Genomic DNA, 21,642 nt, shown 5'->3' with positions numbered 1-21,642 from the left:
AGTCTGTGCTTATAAGATTCAGACCAGCTAAGCTACGTACACACCCCTCTCTGAAACCAGCCCTACAGTCTTACACTGCCATGGTGCGCATCCTTCTAGCACCCTCAAAGGCTAGGGGCTACTCCTCTCAAATTAGGAAGCACAGAGTGGTAGGCTGTGGAATTAGAAGGAGCCTCAGGGTCACCTCACTTGACTAAATTCCTACGGTTCCCCCGGAGCAGGCACGCCGAAGCACACTGGCATAAAAGGCTCTTTCAAAGTCCACGCCTCCATGCCAACATTTTTATAGTAAGTCTTCATTTGTAAACTCGGACTCAAACTGGGCAGGTGTGTAGCTCGGAGGTCGAATGCCCCAGGTTCCATCCCCAGACCCGCACGCACGCACGCACACACACACACACACACACACACACACAAAAGAATGACACAATGAACATGTACCAAACGCTGCACTTAACAAAGCTTTTCATTACTGGCTTCTCCCTCTAGTCTGACTGCTGCTGACTCCCCGCCACGCGCCACCCCTTGACTCTTCCCCCCAGCTGCAGCTGCCCAATTCTCTGCTGGTTTGCCCCTTTGGGCATCTTTGGACCAGCCTGTTCCTTACATACTAGTAATCTCTGGAATCTACTCAATATTCCCCCTGTGACAGACAGAGAGACTCATTCCATCTTCCCAGTACCCAAGGCACCTGTCAAACCTCTGGAGTATCAACAGTCACACCATGTGGAAGGCCCCCTAATGACATGTTGGAATTCCACCATGCCACGAAATCTGTCCCTACCCCAGCACTCAGGAAGAGTTCTGACCCCTGGCAGGGAATTAGAGTTTTCTGCTAATGACCAGATGAAGTCAAGACTAATGATGAGCTCACGGTAATTCATGAAGCTTACTATCAGGAGAGTTGGCAGGACAGCGTCAAGAGAGAACCTGCAGCAACGCCAAGTTATCTTAGAGTATACGACAGACACGTGTGTCGAACAGTCAAAAGATGTTTCTGCATTTTACTCTTAAGACAGAAATGAGTAATCTTGGATTTCGCTTTTCTATGAGTGGAAAGGAAATAAAAGAGAAACCACTAGCCATGTGTGGTGGCATATGTCCATAATCCCAACAGTTGGGAGGCCGAGAAAGGAGAATTATAGGTTCGAAAATAGCCTCCACAAGTAGTGAGACTCCATTAACCTAGCAAGACTGTTTCAAAATAAAAATTTTAAGGCCGGGCATGGTGGCGCACGATTGTAATCCCAGCATTCGGGAGGCTGAGACCGGAGGATCGCGATTCGCGGACAGCCTCAGCTACTTATTGAGGCCCTCTGCAACTCAGTGAGACCTTGTTTCAAAAATAAAGAATAAAAAATAGGGTTGGGGGTGTCCCTGGGTTCCATCCTCAGTACCGAAAAAAAAAAAAGGGGGGGATTTGAAGGTGAAGCTCGGACATAGAATGCCCTTGAGTTCAATCCCAGTACCACACAAAAAAATTTTTAAATGCCAATGACCTAATGAAGCCGGGGCAGAAGGAAGAGGGCGCACACACCCGGGGAAGGGATCGGCCATCTCCTAAGAGCGCTTCCCCTGTGAGATGCCAGCTTCCGCCCTATCTAACTGGCTGGTGGCACAGCACCGTGGCTGAGCAAGGGTGTCACGCCGCATGTGTGCAAGCCCCTGCAGCAGCTGTGACCTCAGGCTGGCTACGGAAACACTCTGCCTCAAGATTCCTCACCCAGAGATAGAAATACTGCTGACTCACCCCTCGCAAGGTGCTGAGACGGCACCCGTGAAGCCCTAGCGCAATGCCTGGCACAACAAGAATCCCACTGACGTCGGCTCTTACTGCCATATTTTCCAGGGAGAAAGATCTGTACCAAGATCCTTTTAAAAAGACAAGGAACAAAGAGCTGAATAGAAGTTACACACTCCGGGCCGTCCATACCTGCTGTGAGGCTCTACAACATGCAGGCTAGTGTGGAAACACAAGTGTGAAAGAAGCCGACCCAGGGAGCAGAGGAGAAAAGCAGCAGCCGTGACGGGGGACCAGGAGCGGGCGCCCCGCCCCGCGGCTGCCAGGACAGCAGCGATGGAGTAGGCCAAGTAAAGATGGCGCTGGGAAAACCAAGCGCGGCTGCACTGAGCTCAGGAAAGAACTATAACTGCATCACATATAAATCCGAAAATTAAGTTTGCTTATAAAATGGTAAAAATCAGTCCATTTAATTACCCTGGTCATAGCAATTACCTGATGACTACTTCCGTCCACAGAAGAAAGGCGCTCTGGGAAAGCCCCTAAGCCTTATCAGCGCGTCTGTACTACCACCTAGAGGAGGGATAGCACAGAGCAGTCCTGGCCAGTGGTCCAAGCGGAGAGAGTGATCACGGGGCAGATCCCCTAAGTACCACAGCTCCAACACGACACAGTGAGATCGCCCACTCAAGTCATCGTCCTGCAACCCCAGGCTTGCTCAGCTGCTGTGGAGGCAGGCTTTCAGAGGCATGGGTCAGCCTCTGAAAAGGACCGCCCGGCCCGATCAGTCTGACAGGATATTCTCACTGGACCCACAGCTGGCGGGCTGGGCTTTTAACAGCAGCCTCCTATGAGTTCAGGGAGGGCTCGAGCTGGGTACAGCAACAAAAACCAATCTCCCAGAACCACAGCTCAGACTCCGACAACCTTGGAGGAGACACATAGAAGGAATTTTAGTCAATCTTCTCAGTGTGTGCACCAGGCCCCAAACACCTCTAGCAGACTTAAATTAAGAAGCCTCTGAGCCAGAGAACTCTTGAAGACTTGCCTTGGTGGGGACACTATCTGCACAATCCCACTGAACATCACAGAATTCAGCCAGATTCGGGAGTTTACATGCGAGAACAACGTCTCTCCCAACCATCTCCCCAATGATTTTTTTTTTTTTTTTTTTGGTGGTTCTGGGGTTCCTGGAAACCCTTCTACCTCCGGGCTACACTCCCAGACCTATTTTATATTATTTTTATTTGGAAACAGGGTCTCTTAAGCCAGCGAGGCTGACTTCGAACCTGCTCGATCCTCCCGTCTCTGCCGCCCAAGCGTCTCTGCCGCCCAAGCGCGGGGATGACAAGCGTGCGCCACCATGCCCGGCTTCCCCAATGACTTTGAATAGTGCAAATTCTGCTGCTCTGCTCACCCTGAAACCTGACAGAGGCACCACACACAGAGAACTGGGCCTGCCCTCTAGAAATGGGAGCGCAGGGAGGACCGGTGCGAGGCAGTCTACAACACAGCCCGCACGGAGGGAGTCCTGGCAAATGAATTACCTGCAGTGAGCGGGCATCACCAGTTTAGTGGCTGGCCTCCTGCTCTGTTTTCCCAGCCCCATTCACTCATTCCCAACAGCACCTGCGTACACTGTTCACTGCGAGAGAGCTTCATTTCAACACACCTTCACCATGAAAACAAGCGCACGCACGAGCTCGCCAGAGGCGGAGTGTAAAGAAGCAGAGGGTGGAACAGTGGTTCCCAGAGGAGGGGAGGGGAGGGAGGGGCAAGGGGCCTGGAGGGATTCGTCTCTACAAAGCTCTAATTGGACGGAAGAGTAGCTTCTCAGGTTCTACTGCACAGTAAGTGATTACAGTTAATAATACTGAATTGAGCATTTCAAAAAAGCTTCCAGAATGTAAGGTTCTAAATGTTCTCATCACAAAGAAACTATGTATATGAGGTGACAGATATGCTACTAGCATGATCTGATTGGTATACAATGCAAATATGGAACAAAACATCCTTGTACCCTCTATGTACAATTTTATATGTCGATTAAAAACAAAATTTTATAAAGTGCTAATTCAAATGTTTACTTTGTCAGGGCATGGGAGTGCATGCCTGTATCCCAGTACTTGGGAGGCTGAGGCAGGAGGATCGCAGGTTCAAGGCCAGCCTCACCAACTTAGTGAGACCCTCAGCAACTCGGTGTGACCTTGTTTCAAAACAGAAAGGGCTGGAGGTGTAGCTCAGAGGTAGAACTCACTAGGTTCAATCGAGAGAGAGAAAGAAAGGAGAAATGGAAGAGAGAAAAGCAAAGCCACTGCAGAGGACACCTGGAGAAGAATGATCATTACCTCCAAAGCAGGACAGTGCAGCTAAAGACCCCAGGAGACCCCCGCAGCGCCCACGACCTCTCTAGTGGGCCATGTTGGCACGAGTCAGTGCTGCAGCCAGGGTGCTGGCGCACACGTGTCATCCCAGCACTTGGGAGGCGGAGACAGGAGGAGCGCAGGTTTGCTGCCAGCCTCTGCTACTTAGTGAGGCCCTCTGCAACCTGGGGAGACACTGTTTCAAAATAAAGAGAATAAAATCAGGCTGCAGGTATAGCTGGAGATAAGATTCAATCACTGCTAGTAATGTACACACACACACACACACACACACACACACACACACACACGCCTCAAGAGGGACCGTGAGCGACCAGGAGGTAGGAGCATGGACAAAGAAAGTCAGGTCAGAAGAGGGGATGGGACCAATACCCATCAGGCCGCAGTCACCCACAGGAAGGGATGGCGTTTAGGGAGAAGTGGCCTCCTCTCTGCCCCTCTACCAGAGTCAGCCTCAGGGAAGAGTGTCTTGAAAAGCCCGCCCTCCCAACCCACTTCCATCCTAGTCCCCAGCCAGAGGCGGCGCGGCTCCTCACTAGCGCCCGCCATATGCTTTGTGAGATTACTGCTCTGCTCAGCACAACCACATGGGCCTTAGGGATTTTGGTTTTTTTCTTTATCTTTTGTGGGCTGGGGATTGAACTCTGGGGTACTCTACCTCCAAGCTACATCCACTACACTATGTTTATTATTTTTTATTTCGAAACATGGTCTAAGTTGCTAAGAACCTTGCTATGTCGCTGAGGCTAGCCGCAAACCTGTGATCCTCCTGTCTCAGACTCCCAGGCACTGGGATTGCAGGTGTGCGTGATCACAGCCACCTGATCTTAGGGTTTTAAAATCACTCAAGCCTCTCCCCTCTTTACCCTCACGGAGGGCTCTCTCAACACCACCTTGCACAGGGAAGACATGGAGGCTGTCAGTTCTGTGACTCAGAACACAGGCCCTGAAGACACGCAGATCCTACCGTCAGCATCATTCTGTGACCCACTCGGCGCCACGTGCGCCCATGTAACCGGGAGAGTTAGAACACACTCGCGTCGGAAGGCCTCCGGCTACGGCACTACCGCGCCCACGGGGACTTCACGTACATGGCTCCCCTTCGAGTCGGCTTTGCTGCTTTGCCATCTGTGAACTCGCAATCATGACATCCACATCGAGGGGGCTGAATGGGGCTGCGCCCTCCAGGCCCTGAGTGCCAGCCCCTCCCAGCACAGCAGGAGCCCCCCACCTCACCGCCATCAGGCCCTGGCCAAATGGAGAACCCTCACTCCAAGCCCACAGATGGAGCGTGGGTCCGCCACAGTGTACAGAGGCGGCACCAGCCACGGTCTACACGTTTAACTCAATGCGCGCCCTCAGGAAGCAGACTTCTCCTTCGATGCTCTAAGGACTCACAGGGCTAGCTACGAAACCAGATTTCCTAAGGGGAACACTCGCAGGCGTTGCTGAGGTCCTCAGCTTCCTCCACAAGGGTCAGATGTCCTGGTCAGCAAGGACGTGCAAGAGCCAGTCAAGTGCAGTTAGAAGAAAGGAAAGAAGCTGCTCTGCAACAAGAAAGAGGGGCTACACAGAGCAAAGTGCCCCACATCCGAAAGCTCACTAGGTTCTCACTGCTTGTCTCATCATGGATTACTTATAATCTTGGCCTCAACATCAGGGGGGAAAAAAAAAAATCACACTAAGGTTCTATTGGTTTTGTGGCATTGGGGATTGAATCCAGGATCAATCTACCTCCAAGCCACAACTCCAGCCCTTTTTATTTTTTATTTGGAAACAGGATCTCACTAGGTTGCTGAGGCTGTCCTCAAAACCGCGGTCCTCCTGTCTCAGCCTCCCTAGTACGAGGATTACAGGTGTGCACCATTGCACCCAGCTTAAGATTCTATCACAACCTCCTACTCAAAGTACGGTCCAACCAACAGCATCAGTAGCCCTGGGAGTGCTTAGAGATGCTTCCCCAGGCGAGAGCATGCGCATCAAAGCGGAAGCAGCAATAACCGGGTACTCCCCTGGCCACCTGCACTTTCCTAAGTTCTCCACCGAAGTCTGGGGGCCGGAGAGCACATCCTACTGATTCCCAGAAGCTTTGTCAATGCCTGAAGTCATATTCAGACAGCAGGTCACCAGACACACTCGCTTTCAATGGGTTCTTTGGATCAAGATTCTCATCAGCCTCTTCCACTTTGTTTTTAGAGATCTTCACAATGAACCACAACGGGAGATTTTAAGAAATAGCCTTTCTGGGGCAAGCTGGACAACACTGCTACTGGGCATCGATCCACACAGGTGAAACGTCACTCAACTCGAGGGGGAAGTGAGGCCTGTGGTCCAGCGCGTGGCAGCGCCATCTGTGGCGATGCTCGTCGCCCTCCAGCTCCCACGCTCCGCCAGCACCTGGCAGCCAGTGCCTTCCACGTCGAGGTACCAAGTGGCTTCGGAAGGACATCACTGCCTTCAATGCCATGCCCGCTTTACACACCTCTGCAATCTTTTCCTTTCTCTTTAATATCACAAATGATTCCTATCCCAGAAGGCTCTTCAAGTCAACGATGCCTTCTATCCCAGTTAAGAACGTGGCCGTAAAACTGCCTACCCAAATGATGCGTACTGTTGTCAACAATTAGGATGCCCAATCGCAGGTAAGGTGGCAATACCCTTCCCTGCAGATGGGAAGGGAGCAGCTATAAACTGACACTAATTCCCACTCGCCTAATGGAGGCTCCTGAACATCTGGTGGCTCCAGCAGAGCAATGAGGCATCGCTGCCAGTCACAGCCACCATCAAAGGAAACGGTGTGCAGACCAGGAAAAGGAGGGCAGGCTGGCAGCAGACAGGGCGCCATGGTGCTGGCAGCCTAATTAAAATAGCATTGCAACCAGGACGAGACAGTGTTGTCTGAAGACACTATTCCAGCATTTACTCTCACCAAACGAAGCGAGCAAAACATTTCAGAAGCTACGCTCCCAGCCCCCCACACCTTTTTTTTTTTGCAGTACTAGAGGGGAAACCCAGGGGCATTCTACGTCTGAGCTATACCCACAGCCCTACTTTTTTTTTTTAATCTTTACTTTGAAACAGGGTCTCACTTGAGCTGCAAATGGCCTCGCTACTTTAAGTAGCTGAGGCTGTCCAAGAACCCAGATCCTCCCGTCTCAGCCTCCCAAGTACTGGAGTTACAAGCGTGCGCCACCACGCCGGGCTGGACTCACTCCTTTTGCCAAGTCTTTCCCTGAGGAAGTGATCAGGGGAGAGGCTTTTCCAAAGTCAGACGCCTTCACCACCAACGCAATCACATCCTCTTCAGGCAGCATGGAGACTGGAACCAGGGCCTGGGTCAGTGGGAGGGCCACGATGGTTCAGAGGCTCAGAAATGCAGAGGGAGGGAAACAGATCTCAACCGGTTGCTTTTAATTTCAAAGTCAGCTCTGTAAAAACATAGCCTTCCCTATGAGCCTCTAAAAGCAGACACGCCGGAGCCCCAGGACCTCTGAAGAGGATTATAAATTACGGAGAGTACAGAAGCCACGCCACATCCAAGCGGCACGCTCGCTGCTCACTTGCTCTGCAGCATTCGCCAGGTTCCAAAAGAGCTGGTTCAGGCCAATTCCCTGCGTCCTTCTAGAATCATCCATCCACATATGGCGGCGGCAGAGCTGGCCCATATTGCTCCTCCCTGGAACGTGCCTACGGCCTGCTGGGCTCCCATATGCAGAGCACCATATCCTGGAAGGCCAGGGAGATGGCTCCAAGTCTCATGTAACTCACTCCCTTTATAGGAGAACAGTTACATTCAGCTGCCCGGCTGGAATCACATCGGCTCTTTCTGGAACACTCACAGTAACACCTGAGGGCTGAGATCTAACAGCACAGATGACAGCCACGGGCCACTGTTCTCACATCAGAGGCCAAAAGAAGACAATGCCTTTCCTGTAATTAAGGCAGATTGAAGAAACAAAGCGGAGATTCCCGTCACCACAGACGGACTTGGACAAGTCACTCAGGACAAGATGCAAATGGCAGCTGACCCAGAAATTAAGCCATAAGCCAGAGCCTGTGCCTCCTATCAAGGCCTACCATTTATCCAGTACCTTCTGCTAGGTCACAATCCTAGGCATTTGCATTTCTTCCCACAATCCCACGAGAGAGTACCATCAGCCTTCCTTCATAAAGAGGCAGAGACTCCAAGGAGAAGTTAAGCAGCTTGGCAAAGGTCGCGCTGCCAGCACAAGGCGGAGCCAGGCTCAGGCTCGGGAAGAAGCTGAGGCGGGCACAGCGCGGAGTGAGCCGGTATTGGGAAAGGGCTTCTAAATGTATTTAAAAATAGCTTTGATTATTAATGTGCTGGTACTGGGGAATGGCTTCAAAATGGATTTGAAAATAGCTTTGGTATTGGAAAAGCCAGAGCTTGAGCGCAGGCAGCACTCAGAAAGGGAAGGGACCCTGCAGAGCTCCAGGCACCGAGGGCGGTTAGCAAGAAAATAGAGGGAGCCCAGGGCCTTTTACATTTTAAACACAAGCAAAATTCCCCAAGGATGTGTGTGTGGGGGGGTGCCACAAGCCCTCAAGAGATCCCAGACTCTGATTAACACATTTTGGGGTATAACAAAAGGCTTGGGGTCTGTACCAGAGACAGGGCAGGCCTACAGGAAGGATCCTCACATCAAAAGACCTGCCCCAGAAGGGACGGAGCTAGTCGGGTCAGAAGATTATTGGTATAAAAACGTTCTGTATCCAAAAAACTTGAGTGACTTATTTTCAAGTGACTCCACTGTCCCTGTCTATGACGCAGTGCTCTAACCTAAGTTCTGTCCTATCTTTCTGTCTCTGTAATAATACAACTGCTTAAGCTTACAGCAAAAAGGGGAGTTCTGGCTATTGTTTTCTACACACAGCCGGCAGCTACGCCTCACACGGTGACGGGGAGCAGCGAGCCTGGCCCGCCTGGCCCGCCTGGCCCGAGGGCACTGCCGGGCTCCTACCTCCAGTCAGCTCCATCGTCAGCTTTTCATTCTCGATCATCTTCTTCTTTTCTTCTAGCTCAGCAATCAGGTTCTCTTTCAGCTCCACCTTCTTGTCTTCAAATTCTTTCACTGCTGCCTTCTTCTCTTTGATGTAATTCCTTTCCACTTGTTCAGTCTGAGCAAAAGAGAAACACATGCTGGGGACACGGCCTGGGCACCGGGCCTCCAACTTCAGGTCCAGGTCTACCCCCAACAGTAGAAAAAGCACCTCCCTGAGGAACCGGCAGCGCTTCCGCTCACAGCTGCCGCAGCAACAGGGTCTGCGGAGCATCAAACCTCCCCACCTCTTACATTTTATAGCTTTAATGTTAAAGCTTAAGTCTCTCAAAAATAGTATGTAATCCTTTAAGGAACAAGTTGAAGGGAAAGTAGTACATTCCAAAAAATTAATTACATGACATATGGGCAACATTTAGTTATGATCCTTACAGTAAGATAAAGAGCAGTTACAATAAGTCATTCCTGAGGTGCCTGGGCCCTGCGTGCTCAAAGACGCAAACTAAAACAAGCGCTACGTCCAACAGCACATTTCTGCGGTCCCAGTGCAGGGAAGGCTAGGGCAGGAGGACTGTAGGTTTGAGGCCAGCCTCAGCAACTTGGCAAAAACCCGTTTCGAAACACCAAGGGCTGAGGGCGTAGCTGAGAGGTGGCAGGATCCCAGCCTCAGGAAGCGTGCGAACACGGACGCTGCGGACTCACTTCCAGCTGGAGGAAGAGCTCTGAAAGAGAGAAGACGCGCAGTTATACTCGAGCTGCGTCACCTGGACGAGGACGCTGGACTAGTCAGAAGCAGTAACTGCTTTCTGAAAGCACATTGCACGAAGCAAGCGTTTTCATCAGTAGTGTTGATATTCACGGAGCGGGCGTGGCCAGAAGGACCCACGTCTTACTAACTTAGCCCAGAAGAGCAGCAGCTCTGAGCTCTGAGGCAGAAACAAGCAGCGGAAGCAGACGACCTAAGCAAAAAACAAGCCCTCCTTCCACTCAGTCCCCACCTCCCGACACCCCGAAGGCCGCAGGAAGGGCCAGAGGAACAACGCGGTTTCGGCTGAGAGAGCCCCGCTGATGTTTTCAGTTGTGTAGGAAGGCCTGTGTGGGAGGAGGACACGGCCGCAGAATCCCAAGAAGATGGGCGAGGCTCTGGGCCCTCCTGGGCTTCCTGTCGAGCCACCAAGCTCTGCTCACCGAGGCCCTGACACGGTGCCCTGGGCCTCCAATCACACTCCCAAGCCGCAGCCCTCTCTTTAAGCATCCACCCAGCAGATTCAACAGTGGACTTCGCATCTATTGTGTGTCAGCAATTACTAATTGTCTAAGCCCAGTACTGGAAACAAAGTAAGTCTGTCACTTCTAATCTTTTCTGGGTAAGAGTGGGCCTGCTACATATGGTCCAGAAGGCTGCTGGTGGACCAATCTCTAGGGTGCTGTTTACAGTCAAAGTTTACCAGTCCCCCTCTACAAACCTGAAAAATCCCACAGATCCATCCTCCAGGAAGAAGCAGACTCACACAAATGCCACAGAATTTCCAGAGTTCCAGGAACCTCAAATTAAGAGCCTAGATGCTAATAAGTTACTGAGTGAAAAAGACTGGGACAAGCTGAAAGTCCTGAGCATCTGATATATCACCTCTGCAACCAGTCAAATCATGAGCACATAAGAGCGGGAGCTGTTGCTCTTGTCAAAGCAGCCCGCACCAGGCACAAGGTCTGCAAGAAACACGTGGTGATAAGGCTCAAGTCGCAAGGCCGGGCGTGGTGGCCACACTTGTCATCCCCGCGCTTGGGAGGCTGAGACAGGAGGACCGCAGGTTCGAAGCCAGCCTCAGCTAATGAGTGAGGCTCTTAGCAACTTAGTGAGACCCTGTTTCCAAATAAAGTATAAAATAGAAAAGCCCCTGGGTTCCACCCCCAGTACCACAAAAAAAAAGAAAAGAAAAAAAAAAAAGCTCAAGTCCCTACTGATTTAGGAATCCTTCCTTTTAACCGAGAAGAAGAAATATGTATGAAATCACACATGTGGACAGTACTGAGTCTGTGAGAATTAAGAAAAATACTACTCTACTATTCTAACTTAAGAAAAATGGCTCACAACAGCTTTCTTATGTACATCTTAAACCCATTCCCTAAGCAATCAGGACTCCGCTCTGGATGGGGAAACTGAGGCTCCAACGCCCAGCAGCCTACTTAAAGCACTAAGGGTGGGATTTGAACGCAAGGCTGTCTCCTTCCACGCCGCCGCCTCTTGAGCTGGCGCAAGGAGCTCCAGGAGGAGCTGGGTCCCAGCGCTGGCCAAGGAGTGGCCCTGGGGACAGGGCAGTGGGTGTGGCCGTCAGGAGGGTGAGGGGCAAGAGGCTGAGTGATGGCCGTAGCTCCACCTTCTCAGCCCGCACACCCTGCAGCGACTGTTCTGTTGGTGTGGAGAGAACAAGGCTTCCATCGACAGAGGCTGGGGAGTCACTGATCAGTGTCACTGAGAGCGGCACCCTCGCCTTGCTCCCGGGGTACCGGCACTGAGAACGCTGGCTGCCGGGAGCGTCGGCTCGGCCTGTCCACACACTTTAAGCGTTGCCACCTCTTACTCGGGGCAGGACTCTACCTCACTCACACCGTCCCTAACTTCCCACGTGTGGATATCCTTTGTCAAGGAACCGCGGGTTTCCTCAAGTCAGAGACGAGGTGCTCACCACTTTACACTGCTCGGTGCCGACACGCAGCACGTGATCGACAAACGCGCTGACGCGCTGGCTGTGTACCACCAGAGCACGCGGACGCGCTGGCTGTGTACCACCAGAGCACGCGGACGCGCTGGCTGTGTACCACCAGAGCACGCGGACGCGCTGGCTGTGTACCACCAGAGCACGCGGACGCGCTGGCTGTGTACCACCAGAGCACGCGGACGCGCTGGCTGTGTACCACCAGAGCACGCGGACGCGCTGGCTGTGTACCACCAGAGCACGCGGACGCGCTGGCTGTGTACCACCAGAGCACGCTGACGCGCTGGCTGTGTACCACCAGAGCACGCTGACGCGCTGGCTGTGTACCACCAGAGCACGCTGACGCGCTGGCTGTGTACCACCAGAGCACGCTCTCCTCTAAATACCACGAGGCAAAACCTGGGAGACGTGGCAAGAGGACACTCCCTCCCGAGAGCACAGAATTCCAGAAGAAACAGAAACGCGCGTGAACCAACCAGCCACCCCGCCTGTCCATTAAGTGGGCCGAGCAGACACAGCGAGGAGCAGGGCGACTCTTGGGGCACGGGGGAGACGCGCCATACCGCGAGCAGCCGCCACTCACATCCTCCACTGCCAGAAAAAACCATGAGCCCATTTTACATACTGGCCACCCAATGTAAGGGCCACGGTACCCACCCGACGAGGCGGGCACTCCGAGGGCTCCAGGCCACGCGAAGCCGCCTTACCTGCATTTCGGATCCTTTCTTTGTACTGCTGATCCAGCTTTTTCATTCTCTTCTGATATTCCTGTAAAGTACCTGATCGACCATGACAAAACAGAAAGTGATTCTGAAGATCAATCTACTCTACATTTTGTTTTCCAAAAAATATTTTCTAGCACCAACAATAACTGTTCTAGTGACACCAAAATAAAACAAAAGCCGCACTTGAGCAGTTAATCGGATTCTGCCTCTCAGCTAAGGTACACAGCGGGCACTACCAGGGGCCCGTGTGGAGTGGAGTCCAGCCCAGGCAGATGCAGCAGAATTCTCCAGGGACCGAAGGGACGTGGAGGGACGCAGACACTGCCCCTCCCAGGCACTGGGGCACTCGCTACTGTGCTCCAAGGCGTCTCTTTCCTGGAAAAGGCTCATCAGCCTTCTCTAGGGTCTACGTCACGGCTGTCCCAAAGAACTTCCTGCAGTGGTAGAAGTGTTCTGTACTTGCACCGCCTACTATGATAGCGGTCAGCAACGCATGGCTCTTAGCACTTGAAGTGCAACCGAGGAGCCGGATGATTAGTTTTAACTAACTGCAAGCTGCCCCATGTGGCCAGTGACAACACCAGAAGCTCAAGTGCAGATTCTGGAATCTCAATCACTGTTTCCTCCAAAGCAGCTAGTTCTGAGGGGCCCAATGTGAGGGGAAGTACTTCCGGGTCATAATGCTACTCTGTGGACTACTCCCCAGCAATCAAAGAACTCAGTGGAGGGGCTGGGCTGGAGCTCAGGGGAAAGTGCTTGCAAAGAGTGTACAGGGCCTGGGGTTAGATCCCAGGACTGAAAAAACAAAAACACAGTCCCTAATGGAAAAGCCATTTCACTGACGAGGGGACTTTACAATAGAAACCAGAGAGATGGTGCCACCAGGATCCATCCTGAGCTTGCGGGCTGTGTCCAGCACTCTGCTGGACACTCTCCCACTTGTTTTCTTCCTTTCTCAGATCAGAAAGCAAATTAGGGCAAAAGAAACCGATGTGCTCAAGGTCACATACTAAAAAGTAGTGACCGGGCATGGTGGCACACGCCTGTAATCCCAGTACTTGGGAAGCTGAAACAGAATAAGATTATAGGTTTGAGGAGAGCTTCAGTGAGTAGTAAGACTCATTAACCTAGTGAGGCCCTGTTCCCAAAACAAAAAATAAATAAATAAATAAAAGAGGGCTGGGGGTAAAGCTTGGAGGTAGAACAGCCCTGGGTTCGATCCCCAGCACACACGCACATACACGAAGAATGAAAGAGGTAGAAGGGGTTACACGCCCATCATGGAACTTGGGAGCCTGGGCTCTTCCCCCAGGCTGCACTGCACTTAGAGACAGAGGTATCTGACAGGACACAACTGACTTGTAATTCACTGAGCCTAAAGAGAGCCCGAGTTCATTAACATGTGGTTTAGAAGGAACAGTAAAACTTGGCTCGCCAGTAACAACCTCCCTCCTGGAAAGATCTGCTTTAGGCAGAGTAGTTTTCAATTCATGCTCTAAAGATGGCCCCAAGTAAGAATTTACTTGAAGAGAAACTACACATTGAAAACAGAGTTTGAAAATCACTTTACTGAGAGTAAAAGACAGCAAAATGTGTACTTGAAAGCTAAAATCAGCCACATTAAATGTCAGTCACTCCCGCAAAGAATACACGGGGTTTGTAATGTAAGAAAAACACCTAGAAACGAAGGAGTCCGGCCACACTCACCTTCCTGCAGTTGCTGCAGCTGCCTCTTGAGAGAAGCCAGTTTGTCCTGATACATCCTGTGGAAAAGAGAAAAGCCACACTCAAAGACAAAATGGCCAGGGTTTCAAAATGCCCTGCACGCTCAAATCACCGGCCTTGTTAAGGAAATGCCAGCAAGGTATTTTAGGGAGAGAGGGGAGTGTGGGTCCGGGCAAGGTGGCACCCGCCTGTGGTCCCAGGACTTGGAGGGTGAGACAGGAGGGCCACAGGTGTGTGGACAGCCTCCGCAAGACCTATTTTATGTATTTTGTTTAGAAACAAGGTCTTACTAAGTTGCTGAGAGCCTCACTAAGTATCTGAGGCTGGCTTCGAACCTGCGCGATCCTCCTGTCTCAGCCTCCCAAGTACTAGGATTACAAGCCTGTGCCACCACACCCAGCATTTTGTTTATTTATTGTGGTACTGTGGATGGAACCCAGGGGCATTCTACCTAGGAGCTACCCTCCCCAGCCCTATTTTTTATTCTTTATTTTGTAACAGGGTCTCACTAAGTTGTAGAGGGCCTCACTAAGTAGCTGAAGCTGACCGCAAACCGGGATCCTCCTATCTCAGCCTCCCAAATGCTGGGATTGCAAGCATGCACCACCACGCCCGGCTCCCTTCTTATTTTAAGACAGCATCTTGCTATATCACTCAGGCCGCCCTTGGCGACCCTCCTGCCTCAATCCCTTCTGCCAATAGCTGCTTCTAGGCATGCACCACCACACCTGGCTTGTGGGTCTGGAGCCTACAAGCACCTCCAAACCTAGATAGAGGCAAGGACAGGTAGAATCTGAGAGCCCACAGGCAGCCCTTCTAGGGAGAATTCTGATGAGAGCCTGATGCTCACGGGGGTCACACAGGCACCCAAAGTTATGTTCTAGCTAATCAAATATTAAGGGTGCATATGCAATCAAAAGATCTAGAAAGGCTTGGACATATCAAATTCAAAAGAGGGAGGAGAGCTGGGCGTGGCGGTGCACGCTTGTAAATCCCAGCATTGGGGAGGCTGAGACTGGAGGATCACGGTTCGAGGATAGCCTCAGCTACTTAGTGAGGCCTTCCGCAACTCAGTGAGACCCTGTTTCAAAATAAAGAATAAAAAACTGGGCAGAGGATGTAGCTCGGAGGTCAAATGCACCTGGGTTCCATCCCAGACCCGCAAAAAAATAAAAAAATAAAGAAGAGGGAGGAGATGCATAAGCCATGCACGTGAAGTCAGTATTCAGGAGCCAGGGCGTCACAGTCCCACACCTAAGGGGCCAGCCAATACCTGCAGCTGCGCCTGTCTCTGAAAGAGAATACCAGCAGGCTGAAGGGAACAGAACATAGAAATTCAGACTCACCCATGGACAGGGATAGAGGATAGAGTTAAGTGTGTGAGAACACATCTCAGACTGGTCAAGGCAAATCGGTACAAGCTTGCAAAGAGCCAGGTGACTGCCTGAAATCCTACTTGGGAGGCTGGGAAACAGACCCTGCTTCATTTTGAAGCATAAGAAATAGAGCTGGGGTGTGCCCAGCGAGGTGGCGCATGCTTGTAATCCCCGCACTTGGGAGGCTGAGACAAGAGGATCGCGCAGGTTCAAAGCCAGCCTCAGCTACTGAGTGAGGCTCTCAGCAACTTAGTGAGACCCTGTTTCCAAAAAAAAAAAAAAAAATCGGGAGAAATAGAGCTGGGGTGTAGCTCAGAGACAGAATGACCCTGGGTTCCAACCCCAGTACCACCAAGGGGAGAAAAAAAATTGCAAAGAATAAAAAGCAAGCAGTTCCAGGGTTAAAACTGTGAGAAAGATCACATGAATTGTTCATTCCTTTTTCAACACTGGTCAGACTTTGTTGAATCACCCTTTGGGTCCCAAAGTTTTAAAAAGTTGACAGAATCCAGAGGAATGTCACAGAGATTTGCAAATAGATCAAGAAAGGAAAAGAACATGGATCACCTAATGTAAAAGTAAAGAATTTTAAAAGTCAAATCAAGATCCTCAGAATACACCCAATCAACTTACTGAATCTGTTTTATACATCGCATTCCTTTGCATATCACAAAGGTGCGTGAGGGCTCAGTGGCCTAGCCTGTGATCCCAACCATGAAGGGGACTGAGGCAGAGACCTGCTTGAGCAGAGTTCACGTGTTTTCCCTCTGGTACTGGAGATCGAAGCCAGGAGCATTCTACCTCCAAGCTACACCCCCAGGCCTCATTTATGTTTACTTTGAAACAGGGTCTCCCAAGGTTGACAGGAGTCTTAGTACTTGCTAAGGTTGTCCTTGAACCTTCGACCCTCCTGTCTCAGCCTCCCAAGCACTGAGATTACAGGCATGTGCCACCACGCTCAGCTGAGCACAGGAGTTCGAGACCAGGGCAACACAGCAAGGCCAGTCTCTCAAAAAAAAAAAAAAAAAAAAAAAAGGGTGGGGGGAGATGAGGAGGAAGAGCAGGGTCTAGTTTCTCTGCACCCATTTGGCTACGGCTGGCAGACACCATAAGCAGCCTGCTCCCCAATCCCGGTTTCCCTGGGCAACCCACACCTATATATATCAATAGCCCTGGTCGGGCATGGAGTCCACTCAGTGGCACACACCCACTTAGGAGTGTGTCCCACTCCTAGTGTGTACCCCGCAGCCCTGACACTGCTCACCCTCTCTGGGCATCGGTTTTCTCAATGTGGTACAAGTCCTCTCCTGCTCCACAGCCCGCGTCCCTCCCCTGCGGCCATCAGGGTTCTTCCCAGCCTGCCCACCCTCAGATCTTACAGCAGGGAGACTCATTACACACAACTGATGTAAAGGCGGGACGCTACACAAACGGGCTGCGGGAGCACCGTGGGCGAGACCATGCACCCAGGGGCACTGTAGGGGTTTTGTTGTCGATTCCATGTTCCAGAAAACACAAAATACGCACTGCTCCTTCATTTCCACATAGTCGTCCTCATCATGCTTCGCCAGGTCGGTTTCACTCGCATCCTCAGTGTCTGGAAAAATTGGGGAAGAGGCACAAGGTAAAAATTATAATTCAAGCGGCAGGTGGGGGCGCACACTTATAATCCCAGTGCTTGGGAGGCTGAGACAAGAGGATCGCACGGGTTCGAAGGCAGCCTCAGCTACTTAGTGAGGCTCTCAGCAACTTAGTGAGACTCTGTTTCCAAATAAAACAGAAAATAAGTCCAGAAGTGTAGCCCAGAGGTAGAAGCCCCTGGGTTCCATCCCCAGTACCACCAAAAAATAAAAGTAAAAAATAATATATATATATATATATACACATTATACATATATATATATATGTATGTATATATTTCATAGAATTGGAGCCACCTGACTGTAAAATGTGGTAAAAGTCCTCTCCTGTAAGATACTTCTACAAAATGTATTTCTACTCAAAGCAAGTCTGCACAAAGTTACCAGAGTAAAATACTAAATACAGCTAATGCAGAAAATGCCATTTCCACCTTATATACAGATTCATGCAGCCAGAGAAGGGGGAAACAACAGGCAGAGGCCATTATGGTCAAGACCGCTACCTCTGCAAAAGCAAATACTGGCAGTTCAGAAAAAAAGATGTGGAAGTCGGGTGGGGGGGGGTGCACACTTGTGACCCCAGTACTTGGGAGGCTGAGGGGAGAATCGCAGATTCGGGGCCAGCATCTGCAACTCAGTGAGGCCCTCTGCAATTTAGTGAGACCCTATTTCAAAATAAAGAATACAAAAATAGGGCTGGGGGTGTTGCCCAGGTAGAATGCCTCTGGGTTCAATCCACAGTTACCCCCATCCCCCAAAAAAAAACAGAAAGAAAGAAAAGATGCGAATCAACATTAGATTGGATACTACAGGGAGTCATGTCTTCCTTGCTGGCCAAAAATCGAGTATGCGCATTCTCTTCTGACACATGCTCATTCTGAACCCCTCGCACACTGTAAACACATACGGCCACAAAGGAACAGCCTCCAAGACAAATGAAATACTGGTGAAGTCACAATAAAGGAAGCTCGGGGGAAGCAAAATGATGGAGCAAAACGGTTACGGGTTCAAAACATTCTAAACACTGTTCTTAGAACAGGCGAATGGCTGGAGTGACTGCAAAATGTTAACACCCCATCATTTAAAGGGGAGGAAGTCAACGCTGCCTTCACTGCTCCCCCTCGTGGGCCTTAGAAACAGTGCAAGCGTTCCACATTCAGAACCTCGGTTAAGACTTCTTTGGGAATATGGGTAAGCCAAATGCAATTGGTTCCTTCGTTATTTCCTGCGCAGGCAGCTGCATTCTGAAAGGCTGTCATTGGTCCAATTCTCCACAAGCCTTCTCCATCCCTTCAGTGGAAGAGGCCTTCCCTGAGGTCCTGCCGGTGCAGCAGAGATGGAGGGAACCCTTCATTCCAGACAGCTTCTCTAGCTCTTGCTCTGCAGCCCTATACTGTCCCAGAATACTCCACCAGAGCTGGGCGTGGTGGGGAGTTGGGAGGCTGAGACAGGAGGATCACAGGTTCTAGGACAGCTTCAGCAAGCAGTGAGACTCGGCAACCTAGTAAAAACCCGTTTCCAGATAAAATAAAATTGGTCTAGGGGTGTAGCTGAAAGGTAGAATGCATCTGGGTTCAATCCCCAGCACTACAAAAATGGAAAAAAAAAAAAAAAAAAACTCCATCAGTTAAATCAGTCTCTCTTTAGCTTGGTTTTTTGTGTCTGTGTGTGTATGGGTCTGGGGATGGAACCCAGGGGCATTCGCCCTCCGAGCTACACCCCCAGCCCTAGTTTTTTATTCTTTATTTTAAAACAGGGCCTCACTAAGTTGTGGAGGGCCTCACTAATTAGCTGAGGCTGTGCCCGAACCGCCATCCTCCGGTCTCAGCCTCCCGAATGCTGGGATCCTTAGCGCCTTCTTGCTTGCCCGTTTCTTCACCTTGTTCCTCCTCCAGACAGCTCTTTCCATGATACATCCAAAACAGCACTGCTCACACTTGCCCAAAGGGAAAGCCTAGTGTAAAAAAAGGCTCTGACGAGCCGGGCGGTGGCCCACGCCCCGCGCTTGGGAGGCTGAGACAGGAGGATCGCGCAGGTTAGAAGCCGGCCGCCCTGGCCTAAGAGCTTATCTCCCCCAGTGCCTGCTTTTCAGTGGCAAAAACACTGAGCTTTATTATCAGGTGAAGTATTCGATGCATAACTCTATCTCATTTAAAGCTCACACTGACCCTTGGGAAGGAAGGAAGCAACTACCGAGGGCTCATTACATTTGGGTAAATCGAGGCTGGGAAGCTTAAGTTATCCCAGGTTACAATGCTGCCTTAAATTTACAACTAGCCGGGTGTGGTGGCGCACGCTTGTCATTTGAGCATTCCGGAGTCTGAAACCTGAGGATCGCGGTTCGCAGTCAGCCTCAGCTACTTAGTGAGGTTCTTTGCAATCAGTGAGGCCCTGTTTCAAAATATATTTAAAAAATCGGGCAGGGGGTGTAGCTTGGAGGTTGAATGCCCCTGAGTTCCATCCCCAGACCCGCCGAAAAACAAACAAAAATTACAACTAGATCCAGCTGATTTTTTTTTTTTTTTTTTTTTTTTGGTGGTACTGAGGGTAGAACCCAGAGGCTTTCTACCTCCGGGCTACACTCCCAGACCTATTTTATGTTTTATTTGGAAACATGGTCCCACTAAGTTGCTGAGAGCCTCACTAGGTAGCTGAGGCTGGCTTCGAACCTGCACCATCCTCCTGTCTCAGCCTCCCAAACGCGGGGATGACAAGCGCGGGCCACCACGCCCAATCTGGATTCTCAATCAGGTACTGTACCACCTAACTAGAGCTGATTTCGGCAATTCAGGGGAAGGGGACCTGGGAACGAGGAAGCCAAAATGGGCTGTCCTCTGATCCTCCCAAGAAACGGGGAGGGGAAAAAAACTAAAACAAAACAAAACAAACAAACAAGGAATACTACTCCGTGCGCTCAGTAGTTAACCAGAGAAGACCCCAGGTTCCACCCAGGGGCGGTTGGGGGGAGCGAGTCTTAAAGGGACCTCCTCTCCGACGACCCCGCAGGGGAAGGCGCCGGGCCCCTCGGGTTTCCCGGCGACCCCCACCCAGCCCGGCCGGCCCTCCCCGACCCCAGCCCAGCCCGGGCGCGCTGGCGGACGCACCCTCGTCCGACTCCCGGCCCCGGCAGCTGCGCTCGTCGTCCTCGGCACTCTCCAGCTCCTCGTCCTCCTCGGGGTAGTACTCCGGGGCCGGCGGCGCTCCCGGCGGGGCCGGGGCGGGCGCCAGAAGCCCGGCGGCACTCATGTCGTCCCCGCCCACGGCCGAGCGTGCGGGCCGGCGACCGCGGCCTCGGAGCGCCCTGCGGAGCCCCCGCCTCGAGCGCGAGCCGCGCCGGCGCCCCCGGCCCCGTCCGCGCCGAGCTCCGCCCCTCGCGCCCGCGCCCGGCAACGGGGTCCTCGCGCCGCGGGCGACTTCCGGGTCGCGGGCTGCCCGGCCAGGGCCTGACTGCGCCATCCTCGAAGGGAAAGGGAGAACGCCGGACGCCCCTTCCGCAGGACCCCCGGAGCCTTCATCGCCGTCTTAAAAACCCCGACGGGCGGCGGGGGAGGGGCGGAGGCCGGCTTCCCTGGAGTTAGGCAAATCCGCGGACAGCCCTAGCCGCGGTCAGGACCCCGAGGCTCCGGGGAGTCTTCCGGGAACAGCCGCCAGGGGGCGCCCCGAGCCACAGCGAAGGCGAGAGTGAGCGGCCCGAGGGGCGGGGCTGGCGGCCGGACAGGTGGGCCGACAGGTGGAGGAGGCCTCCGGTTTAAAAAGGTGAAAACCGTAAATCATCCTCCTAATAGGGTAGGGGACCGAGCCGGGCGTGGTGGAGCACGCTTGTAACCCCAGCATGTGGGAGGCTGAGACCGGATGATCGCGGTTCGAGGACAGCCTCAGCTACTTAGTGAGGCCCTCTGCAACTCAGTGAGACCCTGTTTCAAAATAAAGAATAAGCTGGGCGTGGTGGCGCACGCTTGTAATCCCCGCGCTTGGGAGGTGGAGACAGGAGGATCGCGCAGGTTCGAAGCCAGCCTTTCTGGCTTAACAGAGACCCTGTTTCCGAATAAAAATGTAAAAATAGGTCTGGGAGTGTAGCCCGGAGGTAGAAGGGCTTCCAGGAACCCCAGTACCACCGAAATAAATAAATAAATAAATAAATAAATAAATAAAAGAATAGGGCTGGGGGTGTACTCGGAAGTAGAATACCCGTAGTGAACATCCCTCGTATCTCAAAAACTAGGGCAGGAAACCTAGGCAGAAAATAGTGGAGAGCCGGGTGTGGTGGCGTACGTTTCTAATCCCAGCATTTGGGAGGCTGAGACAGGAGGATC

At 51.8% G+C, this 21,642-nt stretch overlaps 1 protein-coding gene across 1 annotated transcript in view; it reads right to left on the bottom strand.

Annotated features, from left to right (window-relative positions):
• Nucleotides 1–20,590, bottom strand: part of SUDS3 (SDS3 homolog, SIN3A corepressor complex component) — a gene marked incomplete at its 3' end in the record, with an annotated part of 31,529 nt that extends 10,939 nt beyond the window's left edge. Inside the window, exons 1-6 of the mRNA XM_080717733.1 lie at nt 20,434–20,590; nt 17,217–17,286; nt 14,296–14,351; nt 12,571–12,642; nt 9,849–9,868; nt 9,108–9,264 (exon numbers count right to left, since the gene is read on the bottom strand). Coding sequence (XP_080573859.1) covers nt 9,108–9,264; nt 9,849–9,868; nt 12,571–12,642; nt 14,296–14,351; nt 17,217–17,286; nt 20,434–20,575 — 517 coding nt within the window. The 5' untranslated portion in view covers nt 20,576–20,590. The remainder of the gene's footprint in view (nt 1–9,107; nt 9,265–9,848; nt 9,869–12,570; nt 12,643–14,295; nt 14,352–17,216; nt 17,287–20,433) is intronic.
• Nucleotides 20,591–21,642: the final 1,052 nt, after the last annotated feature.

This window comes from Muscardinus avellanarius (genome assembly GCF_963383645.1).
Source record: "Muscardinus avellanarius genome assembly, chromosome: 21".
Classification (NCBI taxonomy): Eukaryota; Metazoa; Chordata; class Mammalia; order Rodentia; family Gliridae; genus Muscardinus; species Muscardinus avellanarius.
The sequence above is the reverse complement of the archived record's forward strand: the minus strand, read 5'-3'. Positions and strand labels throughout refer to the sequence as shown.